This window comes from Erinaceus europaeus, chromosome 16 (genome assembly GCF_950295315.1).
Source record: "Erinaceus europaeus chromosome 16, mEriEur2.1, whole genome shotgun sequence".
Lineage (NCBI taxonomy): Eukaryota > Metazoa > Chordata > Mammalia > Eulipotyphla > Erinaceidae > Erinaceus > Erinaceus europaeus.
In genome coordinates, this window is record NC_080177.1 from 13322462 (window position 1) to 13346587 (window position 24126).

The window sequence follows — 24126 nt, forward strand, 5'->3', positions numbered from 1 at the left end:
TGGGGGTAGATAGCATGGTTGTAATAGATAATGGCTATGCAAAAAGACTCTCATGTCTGAGGCTCTGAAGTCCCAGGTTCAATCACCTGCCCCCATACCACGCTGATCAGTGGCAAACTAAAATCTGAGCTGCTCAAGAAAGGTGTTAAGAGGACCAGGTTTCTGCTTCCAGGACTTCTCTACAGTTTCATGCCTGTGCACAAAATAAAAATAGGTACTTTCAAAAAACATAAACGAGGAAGACTTTATCTTCACAGTAGCTTTCTTGGAGTCAAAAGATGAAAAATCTGGTGTCCAGTGGTAGCTCACCTAGTAAAACACACACATTACCATGAGCCAGGACCAGGGTTCAAGCCCCTAGCACCCTAGTACCCTACAGGGGGAAGCTTCACAAGCAGTACTTAAGGTGATAAGCCAGAGCTGAGCAGTGCTCTGATAAAAAAAAAAGAAGGAAGGAAGGAAGGAAGGATGGAAGGAAAGAAGGAAGGGGGATCCACAGCAATGGTGCACCTGGTTGAGCACAAATGTTACAATGTGCAAGGACCCAGGTTCAAACCTCTGGTCCCTATCTGCAGGTGGGGAAGGTTCACAAATGCTGAAGCAGTGCTGTGGGTGTCTCCTCCTCCTCTCTATCTCCCCCACCCTTTCAATTTCTAATTCTATCCAAGTAAGAAAATATTTTTTAAAAAAGAAAGAAAGGAAGAAAAGAAAAGAAAAAGGGAAAATGGCCACTGGCAATGGTAGGGCTCTGTAAGCACTAAGTCCCAGTGGTAACCCTGGTGGCAAAAAAAAAAAAGGAAGAAAATTAAACTTTCAATCCATATTCAACTTTGTTGGAACACTTAAAGATTAATACCTACTTATATCTTTTTCTGTATCTTAGGAGAGAGAGTTAATTTGAGGGAACAGAATTTTGTGAATTATCACACCAATACTAGTGTAATAAAAATAATAATAGCTCCCAGATAATAACTTGGATCCACCTGCATATCAGATTTCAGGCTCAGGGAAAACAACAACAAAAACTAGTATAGCCACAGGCCCTTTGGAATATCACTAAAATATGCCTACGAGCTATCTTCAAAATGGAGGACCCCCCAATTCTTCATCTGCACTATTCCAGCCTTTAGGTTCATGATTAGTCAACAACTTGTTTGGCTTTATATGTGAACTCTCTTTTCAGCCACCAGGTTCCAGATGCTAGCATGATACCAACCAGACTTCCCTGGACAGACAACCCCACCAATGTGTCCTGGAGCTCCGCTTCCCCAGAGCCCCGCCCCACTGGGGAAAGAGAGAGACAGGCTGGGAATATGGATAGATCTATCAACACCCAAGTTCAGCAGAGAAGCAATTACAGAAGCCAGACCTTCCACCTTCTGCATCCCACAATGACCTTGGGTCCATACTCCCAGAGGGATAGAGAATAAGAAAGCTATCAGGGGAGGGGATGGAATACGGAACGGAGTTCTGGTGGTGGGAATTGTGTGAAGTTGTACCCCTCTTATCCTATGGTTTTGTCAATGTTTCTTTTTTATAAATAAAAAATAAAAAAAGAAAAAGAAAAAATAATAATAGCTATTATCATTTATTGGGTACTCACTATGTGTCAGGTACATTAAGCACTTTACATAAATTATCTCCTTTAATCTTAATAGTATGGGGGCTGGGTGGTGACACATTTGGTAGAGCACACATATTATAATATGCAGTGACCCTGGTTTAAGCCCCCAGTCCTCACCTGCAGGGAGAAAATTTCATGAGTGGTAAAGCAATACTGCAGGTCTCTCTCTCCCTCCCTCCCTCCTTTTTTATCTCCCTCTTTTCTGTCAATTTCTTTCTGTTTCTATTCAAAATAAAATAATAATAATCATGCTATGAAGTATTAACATATTAACTTTCCCCCTCTCTGCCAATAATGTGTCCTACACATCACTCACTGTACACTGCCCCACCCCCACTTGTTTGTAAATTGTAATATCAAAACTTGAAGTGTCACCAGGAAATTTTGTGAAATGTGGGATCCTTTGCTAGACAGGCTCTAGAATCACCTATTTCTAGACATGGAAGGAAAGTCTTAGGAATTCACATTCATTGATGGAGTTAAAACTGCTGCAGAAAGCTGTTTGAAATGAGGCTTTTCTCATCCTGCTTCCTTAAGGTCTGATATCTGACACTTTCTCAGAAACAGATTGGGGCTGTTTCAATGAAATGCGAGGTCTGACAGGTGGACTAGCTCTCTGTATAAAGTCACTTAGTTGGTGTCTCAGTGTGGTGATGGGGTCGTGAGCAGGAATGAGGAGGTTACTGCTCATGTTTTATGGTTTGTGTTCATTTCCTGTTTCATTATTTTAGTTCAGAAATGAGGATATGTGAACTATAAGATTAGATGGGCAGGTAGGCCATTCCATTGAAGGTTCTCTTTCTCTTAAGCTAATGATGATCAAAGCAACTGACAAACTGTCACAGAATCTGCCATACCTCTCTAGGCCTTGACCCTTCTCTCCGGCTCCTGCACTCTTCCTTTTGTCATGCTCTGAGCCCACTTCTAGCTAACACTTCTTGGACTCCTGCTGTGCTGTCAACCTGGGGATTATTGAGCTTTCAAACTCCTGCCTCAACTGAGCTTCCAAGTACCTGCTTCTGCCACCTGGTGGCTTGATGACTGAGCTTCATGGAGGTGAGATAACTTATATGGCTCATTTGGTTTTCTACCTGATTGTAGAAAAGGGTATGTGTTTTTGAATATGAAAAGAGACTCAGGAAAATAATTTAACTTGTGGCAGCTAATAGCTTCTATATGCTCTCCAGACCTTAGAATCACTGAGGCTTTTTAGATAAGAGAAGTTGTTAGAAAAGTAATGAAACCCACCACAAACTTTTGAAACAAATTGAAAAAAATTAAGTAAAAACTAATAAAAAGTAAAAACTAATTTAAAAATTCAACTGAATTTTAGACACAAATTTACTTTCCTAATAACTGTAATAATTTTATTTTGGGTTGCAAACATGTATGTGTGTTAACTCATACACGTATGTACACTGTTACTCATTATACATTCATATCTATTTAAGGCATAGTTAATTCTCACAGAAATTAAACTTTTTTTTTTTGTCCCTAGGGTTATTGCTGGGGCTTTGAGCCTGCATAAATGCATGGCTATTACACAAAAGGGGAAATGTACACGGACAATTAGATGTAGGACTAAAGAGAGACAGGACGAAACTGATGGAATTATAAATTGATACCACCACTTTAAAACAGTTTAGAAATATCTAGTAAGCTGAAAATATGCCAGTTATATGCCAAATATGCTCACTCTCGTAGGTACCAGAGTGATGCTCTGGTTCCCTCATTTCCTTCCTTTTATCTTGTGTTAATACATAAATAAGATATTGGGGGTCGGGCAGTAGCACAGTGGGTTAAGCTCACATGGCATGAAATGCAAAGACCCTCTCAAGGATCCTGGCTCAAGCCACCCACTCCCCACCTGCAGGGGGGTCACTTCACAGGCAGTGAAGCAGGTCTTCAGGTGTCTTTCTCTCCCCCTCTCTGTCTTCCCTTCCTTTCTCCATTTCTCTCTGTCCTATCCAACAACAAGGACATCAATAACAATGATAATAATAACCACAACAACAATAAAACAACAAGGGCAACAAAAGGGAAAAAAATAGCCTCCAGAGAAAGCAGCAGATCGCTTTCTCTCCTCTCCTCTCCTCTCCCGGATCAACTAGGAATACCAAAGGAGACCACCCGGACCGAAACAAGACAGGACTAGAATGACCACAGAAACCCAGTAAATCACCCGTGAGTACAAACACGCGTGGCTGGTGACAGAGAGGAGAGAGGGGCCTAAGGAGAGATTAAGTGACTGCTAACAGTTCGACAGTTTGTCAGTGGAGACACCACCTCCAGTCTGCTCCACCAACAAGGGGACAGCTGAAGGGAGGAAAGGACTCCCCAGAGACTCACCAAGTGCAACTCAGAGTCTCCATTGCTACTACCCTCAGAATCTGGAGCAGCAACAGGGAGGGACACCAGGGGACAGAGATCTAACCGGGAAACTCAGGAGAAGACCTATACCTCGGTGGCATAGCTGAGGGGCTGTGAAAGTCTCTTTGCATAACCACTGGATTATCTCTGCCACACCCTGCTTTATCTCTTGGTCAGGAGTCAGTGATAAAGCTAAGAAGCCTATTGACAGTTTAAAAGCCCTCAGGCTCCCATAGCCTATATGGAAGGAAAAAAAAAAGAGGCTTTTACACCACTGAGCTCCAACTCAGGGATTGAAAAAACTGTTAACTTCCACCACGGTAAACCCTTTAATTAAATTACTTAGACACAAGTCAATCCAGGCAATAGTGATCAATAATTTGAAAAGTACTGATAAAGGGAACTCATAACATAATATATAAAATGGTTAAAACAACAAGAAAAAATATTGGAGACTCGAACCAGGACAAAAGTCCAGCTAAAAGTCCTCCAGAGGGTGAAGCACAAAACAACGAGTTCAACATCCAAACATTAGTTAAGGAAATAATAACGGGAGTGAGTAAAGAATTTGAAAAAATTGTAATCAGAAATGCAGGAACAACAAATGAGAATATGGAAGAAAATTCTAATTATCTCATGGTTATTAGAGAGCTGAAAGCTGAAATCGCTGAGCTAAGAAGGCAACTAGCTGAACAAGCTAAAACAGTATCAGAGCAGGGCAACAAAATAGATGAACTCCAGAAAGCAGTAGAGGGCAGAGAGAATAGAATCTATGAGGCTAAAGACAGAATTAGCAAGATTGAGGATGAATTAGAGACAACTAAAAAAGAAGTAAGAGATCTCAAAAAGAGATTAAGAGATGCTGAAAACAACAACAGAGTCCTATGGGATGACTTCAAGAGAAACAATATACGCATTATTGGCTTACCAGAGGAAGAAAGAGAAGGAGAGGAAGAAAGCATTCTCCAGGCCATAATAGCTGAAAATTTCTCTAGTCTAGACAACACCAAAGACATAAAGATTCAAGAAGCCCAGAGGGTCCCAAACAGAATTAACCCAGACCTAAAGACACCAAGACATGTCATACTTAGAATGGAAAGGAATAAGGATAAAGAAAGGATCCTCAAGGCTGCAAGAGAAAAACAAAGAGTCACCTATAAAGGCAAACCAATAAGATTAGCAGCAGACTTCTCCATACAAACACTACAGGCCAGAAGAGAATGGCAAGATATCTATCGAGTGCTCAATGAGAAAGGCTTTCAGCCAAGAATACTATATCCTGCTAGACTGTCATTCAGACTAGATGGAAGCATCAAAACCTTCTCAGACAAGCAACAGTTGAAGGAAGCAACCATCACCAAGCCTGCCCTGAAAGAAGTTCTGAAAGGTCTCCTATAAACAACCAGACCACCACAAATAGGACATATATCAAAACACTCTAAAATTCTTCAAGAATGGCGTTAAAATATCTTCAGTCTTTGATATCAATAAATGTCAATGGCCTGAATTCACCTAAAGACACAGAGTAGGAAGATGGATCAGAAAACACAACCCAACAATATGTTGTCTACAGGAAACTCACCTAACTCAACAAGACAAACACAGACTTAAAGTGAAAGGATGGAAAACTATCATTCAAGCCAATGGCCCACAAAAAAGGGCAGGAACAGCTATTCTCATATCTGACATGATAGACTTTAAAATAGATAAGATTAAAAAAGATAGGAATGGACACTACTTAATGCTCAGAGGATCAGTCAATCAAGAGGACTTAACAACTATTAACATCTATGCACCCAATGAGAAGCCATCTAAATACATCAAACTTCTACTGAAAGAGCTACAGCAATATATTAACAGTAACACAATCATAGTAGGGGACTTCAACACCCCACTATCTCAACTTGACAGATCATCCAGGAAGAAAATCAGTAAAGACATAAGGGAGCTAAATGAAGAGATAGATAAACTAGAACTATTGGACATTTTCAGAGTCATTCATCCCAAGAAACTGGAATACACATTTTATTCAAATGTGTATTTGAATAAAGCCTATTCAAATAGGATCATTCCTATTAGACCAGAAACTATCAGATACTTAGAGGAAAATATTGGCAGAACTTTTTTCCACATAAATTTTAAAGACATTTTCAATGAAACGAATCCAATTACAAGGAAGACTAAGGCAAGTATAAACCTATGGGACTACATCACATTAAAAAGCTTCTTCACAGCAAAAGAAACCACTACCCAAACCAAGAGACCCCTCACAGAATGGGAGAAGATCTTTACATGCCATACATCAGATAAGAGTTTAATAAACAACATATATAAAGAGCTTGCCAGACTCAACAACAAGACAACAAATAACCCCATCCAAAAATGGGGGGGGGACTTGGACAGAATATTCACCACAGAAGAGATCCAAAAGGCCGAGAAACACATGAAAAAATGCTCCAAGTCTCTGATTGTCCGAGAAATGCAAATCAAGACAACAATGAGATATCACTTCACTCCTGTGAGAATGTCATACATCAGAAAAGGTAACAGCAGCAAATGCTGGAGAGGGTGTGGGGTCAAAGGAACCCTCCTGCACTGCTGGTGGGAATGTCAATTGGTCCAACCTCTGTGGAGAACAGTCTGGAGAACTCTCAGAAGGTTAGAAATGGACCTACCCTATGACCCTGCAATTCCTCTCCTGGGGATATATCCTAAGGAACTCAACACATCCATCCAAAAAGATCTGTGTACACATATGTTCTTGACAGCACAATTTGTAATAGCCAAAACCTGGAAGCAACCCAGGTGTCCAACAACAGATGAGTGGCTGAGCAAGTTGTGGTATATATACACAATGGAATACTACTCAGCTGTAAAAAATGGTGACTTCACCGTTTTCAGCCAATCTTGGATGGACCTTGAAAAAATCATGTTGAGTGAAATAAGTCAGAAACAGAAGGATGAATATGGGATGATCTTACTCTCAGCCCGAAGTTGAAAAACAAGATTAGAAAAGAAAACACAAGTCGAACCTGAAATGAAATTGGAGTATTACACCAAAGTAAAAGACTCTGGGGTGGGTGGGGAGAATACAGGTCCATGAAAGATGATGAATGACATAGTGGGGGTTGTATTGTTAAATGGGAATCTGGGGAATGTTATGCATGTACAAACTATTGTATTTTCTGCTGAATGTAAAACATTAATTCCCCAATAAAGAAATAAATTATTAAAAAAAAGAAATTATGAGACATAAAAAAAAAAAAGCCTCCAGAAGCGGTGGACTTGTGGTACAGGCACCAAGCCCCAGCAATAACCCTGGAGGCAATAAATAAATAAACAAGATATTAAAAACACAGCATTAAAGTAACACATGAAAATGGACCCAGCATCCATAGTCATGGGCAAATACTGATTTAAGTCACAATGAAATACTACTGCACACCCACCAGAACGACCAAAACGAATATACCTATACTAATTGTCAGTAGGGATGTGGAACATTTATGATTGAATTTATACAAAAATAAAAAACAGGCAGTGCTGGAGAAAAAGCATAGCAGTTATGCAAAGGATTTTCATTCTCGGGGCTCAGTTCCCAGCACCACCATAAACCAGAGTTGAGCAGGTGCTCTGAGAAAACCAACCAATGAACTGACCCACCAAACAAACAAACAAAACAAAAAACAGACAAAACGAATGTAGACAGTTAGCAATCACCTTGCTGAAGAATGGTGAGTTGGAAGAGGCATTTGGCGAGGAGCTTCTGGGATGTTCTTTCATAACAGTTACACAGCTGGGCAGGGGGAGATAGCATAATGCTTATGCAAACAGACTCCCATGCCTGAGGCTCCAAAGTCAATCCCCTGTACCACCATAAACCAGAGCTGAGCAGTGCTCTGGTAAAAAAAATACACAACTACATTCATTTTGTGAAAAGTCATGGATCTGTATAGTTATGATTCTGCATTTTTTCTATCTATGTGTTATCTTGGTAATGTGTTTTTTTTAATTGAAATGATTTTTTAATTTTTAAATCTTTTTTATTATCTTTATTTATTAGATAGATAAAGCCAGAATTGAGAGGCAAGGGGGAGATTGAAAGGGAGAGAAACAGATACCTGAAGCCCTCCTCCTTCACCACCCATAAAGCTTTTCCCCTGCAGGTGGGAAACGGGGGCTCAAACCTGGGTCCTTGTGCATTATAACATGTACACTCAACCGGGTTTGCCACCAGCCAGCCCCTGTAATGTGCTTTTTAAAAAGGGGGAGTATTGATAAAACAGGTCTTTTGGATAGTGTGCTGCTTTGGACCCATGTGCACAGCCCAGGGTCCCCTTGCCCCCACTGCATCAAGGGAAGCTTTGGTGCTGTGGTTTCTTTCACTCTCTCTACCTCTTTGTCTCTATCTTAAAAACAAAATAAAATAAAACAAAATGAAATAATATAAAAGGAGGAGGTAGGTCTGAGAGGTTAGTGGGTAGAGCACACACCTTACTTTGCCTGAGGCCCTGAGGTTGAGCCTAGCACTTCATTAGAACACTATGCACAGCATCATGGGAGCTCCATGGATGGTGGAGTGGTGTTATAATATCTCGCCTCTCTCTATACTTCTCTCACTCTCTATATTCTTTCACCCTTAAATAAATAAATAAATAAACAAATAAGGATGAAAATTGCACCCAGGAGGCTACTCAGTGCACATGCACAAGACCCTGGGTTCACTTCCAAGTGCCACATTTTAAGAAATCCCCCCCCAAAGCAATCACTAGAATAGAAGCATAAAATAAATATTTCAACTGATATGTGAAGAAAGTGAGTGGAAGGAGGAATGTACAATGAAAACAATTTCTTTGACTTTATGCTATCGTTCTTTCTCCCTCCCTCTCTCTGTCTTTCTCTCTTTGCCTCCAGTTGCTGGGGCTTGGTGCTGGTACTACACATCCACTCTTCTTGGTTACCATTCCCCCCTCATTTTATTTGATAGGACAGAGAGAAATTGACAGGGGAGGGGGAGATAGAGAGGGAGAGAGAAAGAAAGACACACCTGCAGACCTGCTTCACTGCTTGTGAAATGCCCCTCCCCCTCCCACTGGAGGTGGGGAGTCAGGGACTTGAACCTGGGTCCTTATGCTTACTACTATATGCACTTAGCATAGTTCTCTATTAAAATTTAAATCATTTTGAGGACTGGAAGATATCTCACCAGCACTGCCTTGCTATGTGCACAGCCTAGGTATGAATTCTGGCATTATATGGAAATAGCATGGTGTCTGGAAAAAGCTCAGGTATTGTGATGTCTCCCGTCTATCTGAAATAAAAAGAATGAGATATTTTGCCTGGAAGTGATGGAGTTGGGCATGTGTGAGTCCCCAGCACTGTAAATAATAATGCTTAGATAATTTTTGAAATGAAATCTCTGTTTACAAGGAGAAAGCTTCATGAGAAATAAAGCAATGCTGCAGGTCTCCAGAGGTCTCCCTCCTTCTCTTCCCCCATCTATTTCTGACTCTGCCTAATAAATAATAAATAGCGTATAAAAAAAGAAACGTGGTAAACTATGACATCAGTAAACACTAAATTTATAGGATCACATTCAAAGGGCAGATTATGGCAGCTGGTTTAGTGGTAGAGTATAGGACTTGAATGCATGATTTCCAGAGTTCTATCCCTTGAAGTTGCTACAGTGACTCTGATTTATTCTCTCTCTCCTTAATTAAACAAGTAAGTCTTCAAGAGAGACGACAGTGCTCCTTCTCTGGGTGCAGCAAGTCCTGTTTCCTTTAGGAATGGGAGCCTACGTTCCTGGAATGCTGAAAATGACAATAATTAAGAGAAATTCATTCTAGCTGTTCAATCCCAAAGGTTTCCAGCCATACCTCCACAATCAACTCGGAAAACTACACTGATGTGGACGATTTGGTCACCCAGATACCCTCTAAAGTGCAGATACAAGACATATCTACGGAGCTACATTGCCCACTATGTAATGATTGGTTCCGTGATCCACTGATGTTAAGTTGTGGCCACAACTTCTGCCAAGCCTGTATCCAAAACTTTTGGAAGCAGCAAGCAAAGGAGACATTCTGTCCTGAGTGTAAAATGCTATGCCCATATAGCAACTGTACATTCAACCTGGTACTAGAGAAGCTGGTTGAAAAGATTAAGAAGCTACACTCACTCAAGAGCCACCCGCAGTGTCCAGAGCATGGAGAGAACCTGAAACTGTTTAGTAAACCAGATGGGAAGCTGATCTGCTTTCAATGCAAAGATGCTCGATTGTCTGCGGAGCAATCTAAAGAGTTCCTGCTGGTCTCTGACGCTGTCAGTTTCTTCACGGTAGGTGAACCCTGGACCTTGAACAACTACTTCAGAAAGTCAGGCAGTTTTTTTTTTTCTTTTAAAGTTTTGATCATATTATAAGTAGTAGAATGTAATGAAACTTCAGGACCTGTAAAATCAACCAATTAGAGTGTGGTTGAGTAGACAACTCGGTTAACATAAAATCAACAAGTGTTTGCCTAGTTAGTTCCTTTATAGCTCTACTCTTTCTAAAAATAAAGAAAAGTGCATCCATAATAAAAATAAAAATGTTTCTCAAACCGGGTCCTTAAGCACTGTTAACATGTGCGCTCAACCAGGTGCGCCAACACCCGGCCTTGCCAAAACAATTTTTAAAAGTAAGAACAAGAATTAGGTAGAACAGCCAAATATTTCTAGTAACTACCTTCTCAAAAGTGAAGGTTGATCAGCTGCTCCTTTTCTATCTATATATGCGAAGAGAGAACTAGGAGTGCCTATTTTTTAACTAATGATGAAGGCAAATTGTTTAGCACAAATTGCAGGAAGAATCAAAACAATAAATAGCAACAACAAAAAAATCAGGTAGCTTTCTGGATAAATTAGTTCTGACAGGGAAGGGGAGACATAAGTTATGCAAAAAAGTTTCCATGCCTGAGGCTCTCAAGTCCCAGGCTCAATCCCCTGCACCAGCATAACGGGCAGAATCTTTTGTATGATTTCCTCACTCTTCCAGTTGCACCTCCTTATTTTGATGATCATTTAAGAAAATCTAGAGTGCTCAGAAAATACAATATATTTTGCATTTACCTAAGAGTTGCTGATTATAGGAAAGAAACAGTGGAGAAGCTCTGGCCTACTCCCTCAGTCAATCAAATATTTACCTAAATCCTGCCATGACAGCAGTCTATCAAACACTGCAGAGTATGGGTGCATCACATAATGGTTTTTGCTATGAAATCATTAACATTTAGTAACATTACAATGAGTAAAACAGAAGTAATGTAAGATAACCAATTACTGAGTATTAAATTTTGTCACCAGAATTTCAGAGACTAGAGAAAACTGAAGTAGGGAGTGTATGATGAAAGAAAGTTTGAACTGGGAAATCATTTGAATTTGGATGGGCAGAAGGAAGAAATAAATATTTTAAGTGAGATCAATAAAAATTAAACATAGATAGTGAGAATAATGCAACTAGAGTAGAAAAATCCTGTTATTTTCATTAGATACCTGCAATTAACTAAAAGAGAGTAAAAGTAAGCAATTTATTTATTTGCCACCAAGGTTATTGCTGGGGTTTGTGCCTGCAACACAAACTCTCTGCTCCTGGAGGCCATTTTTTCCTTTTTCTTTTAAATTAAAATTTTTTTTAAATTTTTAAATTTTTTAAATTTCTTTATTCCTTCCCCCCCTGTATTCTATAGGACAGTGAGAAATTGGGGGGGGGGTTGGGTTGGGGAGAGAGGGAGACACCTACAGTACTTGCTTCACTGCTCATGAAGCTTCCTCCTGCAGGTGGGGGAAAAGGGCTTGAACCCCTTGAACCCAGATCCTTGCTTATGGTAACATGTGTTCTTAACCAAGTGTGTCACTGCCCAGCCCCCCCCCCCAAATATTTCTGATGCTTGGATGCTCGTAATTTCTTCCTAAGTCTTGGAAGATATAGGGAGTACAATACAGTAAAAAGGAAGACTTTTTACAGCAAGGTTATATATATATATATATACCCTGGACTTTGGAGGTACCTTATGGGCCTCATATCCCAGATCTGTATGGGTTAATTCAATGTGGCTTTCTCAGGAGGAGCTTAACATTCACCAGGGTCAACTGGAGGCAACCCTAAAGGAGCTTCAATCCCTGAAGAACATGCAGAAAGATGCCATTGCTGCTTACAAGGTGAGGAGCAGGGTCGAAGGGTTCTAAGTTCGAAACACAATGCATCCTCCTTGCAACTTCAACTATGTGGGTAGAGAGATCTTTCTTCTGTCTGTCTATCTACCTACCTCATACTAAGTGGCACATATCCGATAGAACTAAAAAAATGAACATGATAGGGCAGAAAGAATGATGGCAGTAGAACAATAGGTGTTCAACAGAATGAGCAAATTAACCTTTCCCCTAAAGTGCAGATTCTTTTGATAGTTCACTCTCTTGTGGGGTTGTGATCTGTCTGCTTTGTTACTTTAACTGATCAGATAAATTCACTAGAGAGTACTAAGTCCAAAGACATTTTTTTTTCCCTGTTCTTTGGGTCTACAGCCAGGCTTTCTCAGCTTCCTGGCTTTCCTCATCTGCTTTGATTTTTTTTTTTCTAGCATTTGCTAAAACTATTATGTTAGCTTGCAACTTCACGTGAGCTCTAGGACAACAGTTGTGACTAGAAACTTGCCAAAGAAGGTGTAAAATGGATGTTCTGTTTATTAATTTTTCTACAGAGAAGAGTCTTCTCTGGAATTTGGCATTTGGAGTATGAATAGTGAGAGGACAAGGGTAGATGGAAACAGTGATGTCTCCAGATAATCTTGTTCACATTGTAAGAGACCAGTTATTATAGTAGACATTCCTTCACTCAACAAATATTCTATGAGTGGGTTAGGAAGGATACCAGATACTATATTCTACTAGAGTGGGAGGTGTAGTGATTAAATAATTCCACCAACAAAGACAACAACTGCGGTAATTACTATGAATGAAAATATAGGGTTCAATGGGAGAGAGCATGATCTAAATGGGGGAGGAGTGTTCTTTGAAGAAGTTACCTATTAAAAACAGAGACTAAGGGATAAGCAGCTTAGACAAAGTGATGTTATGAGGGAAACATGAGAGTGACCTGGCAGAGAATATTCTATAAAGAAGGGAAGAACACATGGAAAAGTCCTGAAATAGGGAGTCAGTTGCTATGTTTAAATAGAGAAAAGCTCTAGAAAGCTGGATCATGGTGTGTAAGATAAGATTGAAGAGGTCCACTTACATGTCTTTGTAGATAATGCCTGAAATTTTGAACTTCATGTTGTGACTAGGTCTAAGTAGGCTGCCATTTCATTTCATTAAAAAAAAAAAAATACCAGGGGGCCGGGTGGTAGCTCAGTGGGATAAGCACACATGGTGCAAAGCACAAGAACCGAAGTAAGGATCCTGGTTCAAGCTCCCGGCTCTCCACCTGCAGTGGGGTTGCTTCACAGGCAGTGAAGCAGGTCTGCAGGTGTCTGTCTTTCTCTCCCCCTCTTGTCTCCCTCTTCTCTCTTGATTTCTCTATCCAACAACAACAACAACAACAGCAATGGCAACAATCACAACAACAACAAGGGCAACAACAAAGGCAAAAAAATGGGAAAAATGGGGCTTCCAGGAGCAGTGAATTCACAATGCAGGCACTGAGTCCCAGCAATAACTCTGGAGGCAAAAAAAAAAAAAAAAAATCAGTCTGGTGGCTGTTTGGAGAGTGGACTGGAGAGAAACAGTGTCATGGTTTACAATTAAAAGGCCACTGAAGTGACTCTACAAAATGATGCTGGTGGTTTTAAAAAAGTTTTAACCTATACTCTGGAAATAAAAGTTACCTAGACATAGCAATTGGCTCAATGTAAGGGGATGAGTACAGATGTCAAACAGACAGTTGTGTATAGGAATCTGGAGCTCAGAAACTGGTGTAGGTTGCAAATAAGGATTTTATTTAAGGCTGTGGGAGAAGAGAATATTAATGAAAAATAAATGTAAAGTGAGAAGATGAAAGAGCCCACAGTTGAATATCAAATAACTCTAAAGTTCAGTTAGAGGAGATATGAGCAGCAAATAAGAATGAGAAATAGGGGTGAAAAAGGTAAAAGGAAAAATAGAGAAGTGTGAACTTAAGAAAAACTTTCGTTTGTTTTTTGAGGCTTTCTTCATGGAGGATTGCATCACTCCAGCCTGTTTTTTGTTTTTTTTCTTCCCCATTCAGACAGAGAATCAGAGTGGGAGAGATACCCCTGCTATGTGGTCCTGAGGCATGAGCCTGGGCTGCAGACACAGGGCAAGGCAGGCGACCCTACCCACTAAGCTCTCTAATTTAGTTAAAGACCATTGGGAGGCTCACCTGGTTGAGAGCAGATGTTACAGTGCACAAGGACCCAGGTTCAAGCCCCGGACCCACACCTGCAGGGGAAAAGCCTTGCAAGTGGTGAAGCAGGGCTGCAGGTGTCTCTCTGCTTCTTTTCCTCTCTGTTTTCTCCTCCCTCTCAATTTCTCTCTGTCTCTATCCAGTCAATAAATAAAGATAATAAAAATTGGAAAAAAAAAGACAATTTGAAAGGTTCAATTATAATGATGGATCATAAAATACAAGTGATCCATCAACTTCTTCATGTCCCCTTTTATCCAGCTTGCATTTTCTGATCCTGAACTATGAAACAAGCTGGGAGATATAGAGTAGGTCTCCCAAAGGGCTCCGTTAGTGTGGATGAGTGTTGATCTTCAGCAGCACCTGAATGCATTTCCCAAGTTGTGTGAGTGCTGATCCTGTGGGCCCCCACCCTCAAGTGCTAATCGCAATAATTACCATGGTGACGGTCGTGGAGGTTTCTAGGAAAACAAGCTACAGCTGCAGCAACACATCTCCTTGGAGTTTTTAAAGATTCATCAGTTCCTGCACAACAAAGAAAAGGATATTTTAAATGAGCTCCGAGAAGAAGGGAAGGCCTTGAGTGAGGAGATGGAGCAGAATCTGAACGAGCTTCAAGACCAGTATCTTTTCGCCAAGGAGATGCTGATGAGGATACAGTCACAGATGGACCAGCAGAACTCCTTCGACTTTCTCCAAGTGAGGCTCTGTACCAACTATGGGTACACTAGGGAGGGTAAGAGGGGTTCCACCAGGAGAGGGCAAAGCTGCTTTTAAAATTCTCTGGGGAAAGCATAAGATTATGTTTGTCTTATACTCAGTAGAAAGCTTTACTTTCACTCTCCTAGAAAATAGGGCAAAAAGGGCCAGATAGTGGTGCACCTGGTTGAGCGCACACATTACAGTGCACAAGGACCCAGGTTCAAGCCCCTGATCTCCACCAGCAGGGGGAAAACTTCACAAGTGGTGAAGCAGGGCTGCGGGTGTCTCTCTCCTTCTCTATCTCCCCCTTCCCTCTCAATTTTTCTCCATCTCTATCCAATAATAAAGATATTTAAAAAAGAAAACATAGCAAAACGCCATCAGTAACATTATATACCAACATTGTATTTCCCCCATACAGAACCTAGAAGCTTTATTTCTCAAAATCATATGTAACAGTCTAAGTTGTGTAGTTTGTCGGCATTCATAAATTGAGCTGTTTGAAAAGTTGCTTGTCAATCTGCTACCTGAAACTTCACCTCTAAAGAGGCATTGCTAACCCCCCTCAGCATGCAGAAGCATAATTAGCCAGAGTGAGGCAAACGACCTTTGGGGTGGAATACCTCTTGTTTTCCCCTCCCTCCTATTCTACTAAACTATGTAGAAATATCAGTAAAAAATAGCTTGATTTTAAGTTCTCCTTTGTTCCCTGTAAGGGCACTCTAGAAGGTCCAAGCAAGGTGAATCTGGTTAAATCTGGGATTGATGAATGCTGCAGGTCAGAAAAGGCAGAGGGCTAAAAGAGCTGGTGGTAATGGGCCAAGAGCCATCTATACAGGTTCCCAGAATTGATACTTAAGAAAGACATTTCCAGAGTTAACGAACTGGCATTTAACTTCTCTATTTCTCCCCTTCTCTTCTAGGATATCACAGTTCTCTTGGATAGGTAAGCACTTCTCTATGGTATTAATACCCTTCCTTCAGTCCCTAGAGGATGCCTAAAAATAAATTTATTTATGTCGTCTGCAGTTTGGACAAAGGAATGAGGGCACTGTCTCCCAGGGAACTTATCTCCAGAAAGCTGAATCCCGGTCTGTTCAGAGGTCCTATCCAGTACATGATATGGAGGGAAATGGAGTCCACTCTCTCTCCAGGTATCATGGACAGTAGCTGTTAGTTCCTGGGATTTTTTTTTTTTTTTTTTTTTTTTGCCTCCAGGGTTATCACTGGGGCTCATTGCCTGCACTACAAATCTACTGCTCCTGGAGGCTATTTTTTTTCCTTTTGTTGCCTTGTTTATCGTTGTTATTATTATTGTTGTTTTATTGCCATTGTTGTTGTTGGATAGGAGAGAAATGGACAGAGAGGGGAAGACAGAGAAGGGCAGAGAATGACAGACACCTGCTTCACCTCTTGTGAAGCGGACCCCCCCCTCCTGCAGATGGGAAGCCGGGGGCTCGAACCGGATCTTTACTAAGGTCCTTGCGCTTCCTACCATGTGCACTAAACCCGCTGTGCCCCTGCACAGCCCCTGTTCCTGGGATTCTTAACCTATTTCCTCTTGAGATCTATTCTATACCCTGATTATACACAATTCTAGTTGTGCCTTTTCTAAAATCTCACATGACTAGAATTATAAATTATACACTTTTTCTGCTTAGCATAATGCTTGTTTTATTAAATTATTGCCACCAGAATTATGGCTGGAGTTCAGTGAATAAAAAGTGAAAGTGAACATCTATTCATGTATTCATGTGCCTACTGGCCACCTGTATGGTTGTTTTTTGAGATATGCCTATCCAAATCTTCTGTCAATTTCATTTTCTGATTGGATTTTTTTTGTTATTAAGTTGTTACATTATTTATAATGTGGACATTGTCCCTTTTGCTAGTGAGTACATTGTCTTTTTCTTTTTGTGGTGGTTTCTGTTCCTGTACAAAAGCTTTTTAGTTTGATGTAGTTCCATTTGTCTATTTTTGCCTTTGTTTCCCTTGCCATTGGAGTCATATCCTAAAGACAGCCTTTTCATGTACAAATTCACTGCACTGGGATTTTACACACACACACACACACACACACACACACACACACACACACACACGGAAGTAGGGGGGAAGGGACAGGCTGTAGCACCAAAGCTTCCCCCCTATGGGTAGGTAGAGAGTTTGAAAGCTCAGAGAATAAAAGAGTGGGATATTTAACATTTCTGAGAATCATGAGTTTCTATAAAGTTCAGAATATGGTCATAGATATAGTGTAATGGAGTCAAAAGTCACTAGCAATAGCACCTAAGATCTGAAAAAATGAAGACAGGCAATATTCAGAGTAATGAAATCACTTGGGATAATGGACTGGTTTGCAGAGAGGAGAGATGTGTAGGGCATGTAAGTAGGACATTTATACACAAGAGCATTAAATAGAGGTAGTGAGGAACATGAAATAAATTGACAAAAGCCTAAAATGAACAGCATTTTCTAACTGCCACCACAATTATCAATGGGGTTTGGCGTCTGTACAGGGAAGCCACCACTCCCAATGACCTTCCCGCCACTTCTCTTGATAGAGAAATTGAGAGGGAAGGAGATAGAGAATGAGTGAGAGAAAAAGAGAGAAACCTGAAGTATTGTTTCACTGCTTGTGAAGCTTCCCTCCTGGCAAGTAAGAACTGGGGGCTTGAACTTGAGTCCTTGCTCATGTGAAAGTGTGCACTCTACTGAGTGCACCACTACCAGGCTCTTAAATGAACAGTGATTTTTTTTTTTTTATATGAGGACAAGGAATACAGCAGCGGTCTAGAAGTGGCAGTGACAGTTACTGGACCTATGACATCTAATTTCAGAAAATGAAAAGCTTTATCATCTTTTGAAGGTCAGATTTCTATTAAAGTAAGAATCTGACAACAGAATTCTGAAGGAGTTCCAAAATGGAAAGGGTTGGTGAGAGCAGTAGGTAAAAAAAAAAAAAAAAAAAAAAGGGAGCAACGAACAGAACAAAAAGGACAAGCTAGTGCTAGCTTGTGGAAGATTTATCCACTAGAGGGTAAACTACTAAATGAATCTATATATTTTTACATGTTAGCCAAGAACAGCAGGATTATTAAATATGGTAGAATCATCTAGTGTCAAAATTTCAAATGCAACTTACACTTCATTTATTTATGCAGTGAACAGTAACATGAATACCTAGGCACAAATTCTGAAGACAAATTACAAAGCAGATGAAGTTCCTGTCCTCCTAAAGTTATATCCTAGTGAAGGAGCTGGATGTTGAAAGACTGAATAGTTTCACATAGTGATAACCATTGTGCAGAAAATGAAGTAGAGTATACTCGAGTATCACTCACAAGGAAAAATATAGCTGGAGAAGAATGCAAACAGATGGATAGACGAACATGCCATTGTAGATAGAATGACTAGAGAAAATCTTTCTGAGAAGGTAACTAGCCCCCCATATTTATTGTGAGTATCTTTAATCACAGAGAAAATTTGAAAGAATTATGCATTGAACACATCTATACCTGCCTGTATTCCTCTTCTTTCTATGAGAACACGTCACAGCTCTGGTTTAGGGTGGTGGCTGGGTGGGGGTTGAACCTGGAACTTTAGAGCTTCAGGCAAGAAAGTCTTTCACATAACCATTATGCTACCTCCTTCTTCCCTCTACCTATATTCTGTCATTAACATTTACTGAAAGTTCATAAACAAAGCCCTGAATAGTGTAAGAGGGGATGATATGAAAAAACAAAAAAAGTTTGGGACAAGGAGAGAAAAAACAAAAAAAGTTTGGGACAAGTGAAGCAGTGGTCCGGGAGGTGGCGCAATGGATAAAGCACTGAACTATGAGGCATGAGGTCCTGAGTTCAATTCCCGGCAGCACATGTGATGTCTGGTTCTTTCTCTCTTTCCTCCTATATTTCTCATTAATTAGTAAATAAAATCTTGAAAAAAAAAATAAAGAGAAAGTGAAGCAGGAATGAACTTGGTATATTCAGGAACAGCTAAGAAGGTAGAGGTAGCTGAGTAAACGAGGGAAATGTAGTCAGAGATGCTGGTTAGAGAAGTGGAAAGATCATGTTGGTTTGCTTGCTCCAGAGGAGTCAGGAGTTTATCCTGGGTGTTATAGGAAGCAGAAGAGTGTACCTAGTGGGAGAATTAGATGACTTCATTATCTTGTAGACGGGCAGGACTAAAAACAGAACAATTAAAAAGCTACTGCAGTAGGGACCAAGAAATAGCATATGCCCTAGCATGTGTAAGGCCCAGGGTTCGAGCCCCAGCAACTAGAGGAGCTCCATGGATGGTGGAGTGGTGCTGCAGTGTTTCGTCTTCTTTCTCTCCTCTCTCTTTACAATAAAAAGCATGATGGTTATGCAGAAAGACTTTCATGCCTGAGGTTCCAAGGTCCCAGGTTCAATCCCCCTCCCCACCACACACACCACCATAAAACAGAGCTGAGCAGAGCTCTGATAAAATAAATAAATAAATAAATAAATAAATAAGGATGATAAAGTTGACCTGGGGAAGCTGTTCAGCAGTGGTATCACACATCTGTGAGGCTCATTTCCTTGACAAGAGAAAAAAAAGCCCAGCTAAGCCTGTGGTACTCGTAGAACTTAACCATCTATATATTCTAAGTAGGCTCAGAAAATTTTTTAAAGGTGGAGCTGACAATTTGCTGGTTGGCTAAATACTTCGACATGGGTGGCTGAGGAGACAGTGTAGTGGTATCTTGCGGAACTTGCATGCTAATGGTTGTGGGTTTGGTTTTCAGTAGTATATTATGCAGAACTAAGTGGTAGTACCCTGCCTTTTCTGCCCTGTGAAAGTTTTTATTTATTTATATATATTTATTTTTGCCTCCAGGGTTATCGCTGGTGCTTAGTATCTGCACTATGCCTCCACTGCTCACAGAGGACATTTCCCCCATTTTTGTTGACTTTGTTGTTGTTGGATAGGACAGAGAGAAATGGAGAGAGGAGGGGGAAGACAGAGAGGGGGAGAGAAAGATAGACACCTGCAGACCTGCTTCACTGCCTGTGAAGCGACTCCCCTGTAGGTGGGGAGCTGGGGGCTCGAACCGGGATTCTTACACCGGTCCTTGAGCTTGGCACCATGTATGCTGAACCTGCCGCGCTACAGCCAGGCTCCGTTTCATTCTATCTCTCTTCCTTCTTCCCTTCCCTTCCCTTCCCTTCCCTTCCCTTCCCTTCTCTTCCTTTCTTTCCTTACATCCTTTCTCTCTCTCTCTCTCTCTCTCTCTCTCCCTCCCTTCCTTTTTGCCTCCAGGGTTATTGCTGGGGCTTGGTACCAGCACTACAAATTCACTGCTCCTGGAAGCTACTTTTCTCATTTTGTTGCCCTTGTTGTGGTTGTTATTGTTATTGTTGTTATACTGTTGTTGTTGTTGGATAAGGCAGACAGAAATAGAGAGAGGAGGAAAGATAGACAGCTGCAGACCTGCTTCACAGCTTGTGAAGCGACCTCCCTGGAGGTGGGGAGCCGGGGGCTCTAACAGGGATCCTTACACCAGTCCTTACGTTTTGTGGCATGTACGCTTATCCTGCTGCGTTACCGCCCAACCCTCGTTTATTTCTTTTTTTGACACGACGAATCTCCTGGGATTTTGCCCCTGTACGAATCCTTCCTCCCTTCCTTCAAGATTTTTTTTATATGATTTTATTTTTTGCCTCCAGGGTTATCGCTGGGGGCTTGGTGCCCGCACTATGAATCACTGCTCCTGTGGCCCAGCCCCAAGATTTTATTTCCTTATTCATGAGGACGATAGAAAGAGAAAGAACCAGACATCACTCTGCTACATGTGCTGCTGGGGCTTGACCTCAGGACCTCATGCTTGAGGGTCCTGCGCTTTATCCACTGCGCCACCTCCTGGACTTTTCTTTTTTCTAGGATTATCACTGGGCATCAGTGCCTGCACTATGAATCCACCGCTCACGGAGGCCAGTCCCCTCGCCCCCTATTAGATACGACAGACAGGGGAGTGGAGATAGAAAAGGAGAGAGACGGGAGTGGGGCGGTAGTGCAGCAGGTTAAGCGCAGGTGGCGCAAAGCGCAAGGACCTGCATAAGGATCCTAGTTCAGGCTCCTGGCTCTCCACCTGCAGGGGAGTCGCTTCACAAGAGGTGAAGCAGGTCTGCAGGGGTCTTTCTCTCCCCCTCTCTGTCTTCCCCTCCTCTCTCCATTTCTCTCTATCCTATCCAACAACAACGACATCAACAACAACAACAACAATAATTACAACAATAATTACAACAATAAAACAACAAGGGCAACAAAAGGGAATAAACAAATAAATATTTAAAAAATAGTTAAGAAGACTTTTAAAAAAATAAAAAGAAAGGGGTCAGGCGGTAGCGCAGGGGGTTAAAAGCGCAAGGACCTGTGTAAGAATCCGGGTTCGAGCCCCCTACTCCCCACCTGCAGGGGAGTCACTTCACAGGCGGTGAAGCAGGTCTGCAGGTGTCTATCTTTCTCTCCCCTCTCTGCCTTCCCCATCTCTCTCCATTTCTCTCTATCCTATCTAACAACGAACGACATCAACAATAACAACAATAACCACAACAAGGCTACAACAACAAGGGCAACAAAAGTGGGAAAAATGGCCTCCAGGAGCAGTGGATTCATGGTGCAGGCACTGAGCCCAGCAATAACCCTGGAGAAAAAAAAAAAAAAAAAGAAAAAAGAAAAGGAGAGAGAGACATCTGCAAACCTGCTTCACCACTCATGAAGCATCTCCCCTGCATGCAGGGAGTGGGGGCTCGAACCCAGGTCCTTACACATGGTAATGTATATCCTTAACAGGATGCATCATTGCATTCCCCCCTTGAAATTCGTTTTTAAACTCTTGACACTGGTTTGTCTAAATCAGTGCTTGTCAAACTACCTTTGATGTAAGACCAGTTTAAGAAATCTTCTAGTGTTTGTACTATTTAGTACAGAATAATAACCACTGTAATCACACAGTTTGTAGAGGACACAGTTGTAGCATAACGACCCCAGATCTCAAAGGTCCTGTGATCTTCTTACCACTACCCTCTCTACTCTGTTAGCCTTAAATTATTTGTCTCTAATATACAAATTCCCCATACTACCTACTATTTTAACCTGATTACAGAGTGGTTATTATTATTATTTTTTGGTCATTTACCTAAAACATCATGAATAGATTCCATTGATAAAACATCACAACTGAAATACTGTATCTAGAAAGTTGGCCCAGAACAAACTTATCTAGTCTTTACTCCTGAGGCATTTGTATTTTCTTCTATGTCTTAGTATAGATTTGTATTCTTTCTATGGTTTTATTAGAGTATAAATTGCTTAAGAGTGGTGTGTTTTACCACAAATACAAAAATTGTCTAGAATGTAGCCACATATGAGTAACTCCCCAATTGTTTAAAAGTACATATACGGGGTCTGGGTGGTAGCGCAGTGGGTTAAGCGCACATGGCGCAAAGCACAAGGACCTGAGTAAGGATCCCGGTTCAAGCCCCCAGCTCCCTCACTGCAGGGGAGTTGCTTCACAGGTGGTGAAGCAGGTCTGCAGGTATCTGTCTTTCTCTCCCCCTCTGTCTTCCCCTCCTCTCTCCATTTCTCTCTGTCATGTCCAACAACAATGGCATCAATAATAATAACCACAACAGTGATAAAAAAAAAAAAACCACAAGGACAACAACAAAAAAGGAGGGGGGGAATGGCCTCCAGGAGCAGTGGATTTATAGTGCAGGCACTGAACCCCAGCAATAACCTTGGTGGCAAAAAAAAAAAAAGTACATATACATGGAGAACTAAAGGATTGGTGTCTGTAAATAGTTGTTTATAATAGGGATAAAAGTCATCCCTTTCACCCCACACCCTGCTTTTACATTTTCTTACTAGGCCTATCTGCATTAACCCTGGACCCTAAAACAGCTCACCCAAATCTGGTGCTTTCCAAAAACCGAACCAGTGTGTGGCATGGTGACATTAAGCAGGCAATACCTGATGATCCAGAGAGATTTGACTCAAGTGTGGCTGTGCTGGGCTCTAAAGGCTTCACATCTGGAAAGTGGTACTGGGAAGTAGAAGTAGCAAAGAAGACAAAGTGGACAGTTGGAGTCGTCAGAGAATCCATCATTAGGAAGGGCAGCTGTCCCCTAACTCCTGAGCAAGGATTCTGGCTTTTAAGACTAAGGAACCAAACTGACCTAAAGGCCCTGGATTTTCCATCTTGCAGTTTGAAATTAACTAACAACCTCAACAAAGTGGGCATATTTCTGAATTATGAGGGAGGACAAGTATCCTTCTACAATGCTAAAACCATGACCCATATTTACACCTTCAGTAGCACTTTCAGTGAGAAAGTGTATCCCTATTTCTGCCCTTGCCTTAACGATGGTGGAGAGAATAAAGAACCACTGCATATCTTACATCCGCAGTAATTATTCATACGAATGTGTAAATTCAGAGTCTTATTAAAGAGGTATCAAAATAGTTTATCAGCTTCACTGGTTTCTCTTCCCAATTTATGGGCAATTCTAGAACAATAAGTTTCACAGATCAAATTCTATTCTCAGTGTTTGAAGTAGATTTCCCTGAAGTCTTTCGAGATGTCATTCTAATTCTCTGTGGGCTTCTATGATAGGGAAGTTCAGCTCATGAAAAAAAAAGAGGTTAAAGTTTATAACCGTGCTACTCTTTCTGGGACAAACCAGAGTTCCTTAATTTATTTTTTCAGTGAGAGAGAGAGAGAGAGAGAGGGAGAGAGGCGAAGAACCTGGTATCACTCTGGTCCATGTACTACCAGGGATTGAACTTGAGACCTCATGCTTGAGAGTCCAATGTTTTATTCACTGTGCCTCCTGCTGGAGCACCTGAATCCTTTGTAAACTTGTCTAGAAATTACATCATACTGTCACGATGTATCCTAGTAGAATTTTCAGATATATACTCTTCTTCCTATCTAATCATCATTTAATATTTTGTTACTGTGACTAAAGGAAATATGCTTAAGAGATTTAAAAGAAAAGGA

General features: G+C 41.0%; 1 protein-coding gene across 2 annotated transcripts; it reads left to right on the forward strand.

The window, feature by feature from the left end:
• The first annotated feature begins 2316 nt into the window (after positions 1-2316).
• Positions 2317-23588, forward strand: TRIM69 (tripartite motif containing 69). 2 transcript variants are annotated; one of them, XM_007534108.2, is made up of 7 exons: positions 2317-2680; positions 9860-10333; positions 12098-12193; positions 14862-15095; positions 16022-16044; positions 16128-16252; positions 22995-23588. In XM_007534108.2, the coding sequence occupies exons 1-7, from the start codon at positions 2675-2677 to the stop codon at positions 23534-23536; spliced, it is 1500 nt and encodes a 499-aa protein (XP_007534170.1). In that variant the 5' UTR covers positions 2317-2674; the 3' UTR covers positions 23537-23588. The 2 variants fall into 2 exon arrangements, with proteins under 2 accessions (XP_007534170.1, XP_060030538.1); XM_060174555.1 differs by lacking the exon at positions 16022-16044 and having other exon boundaries at positions 2318-2680; positions 14862-15118.
• Positions 23589-24126: the final 538 nt, after the last annotated feature.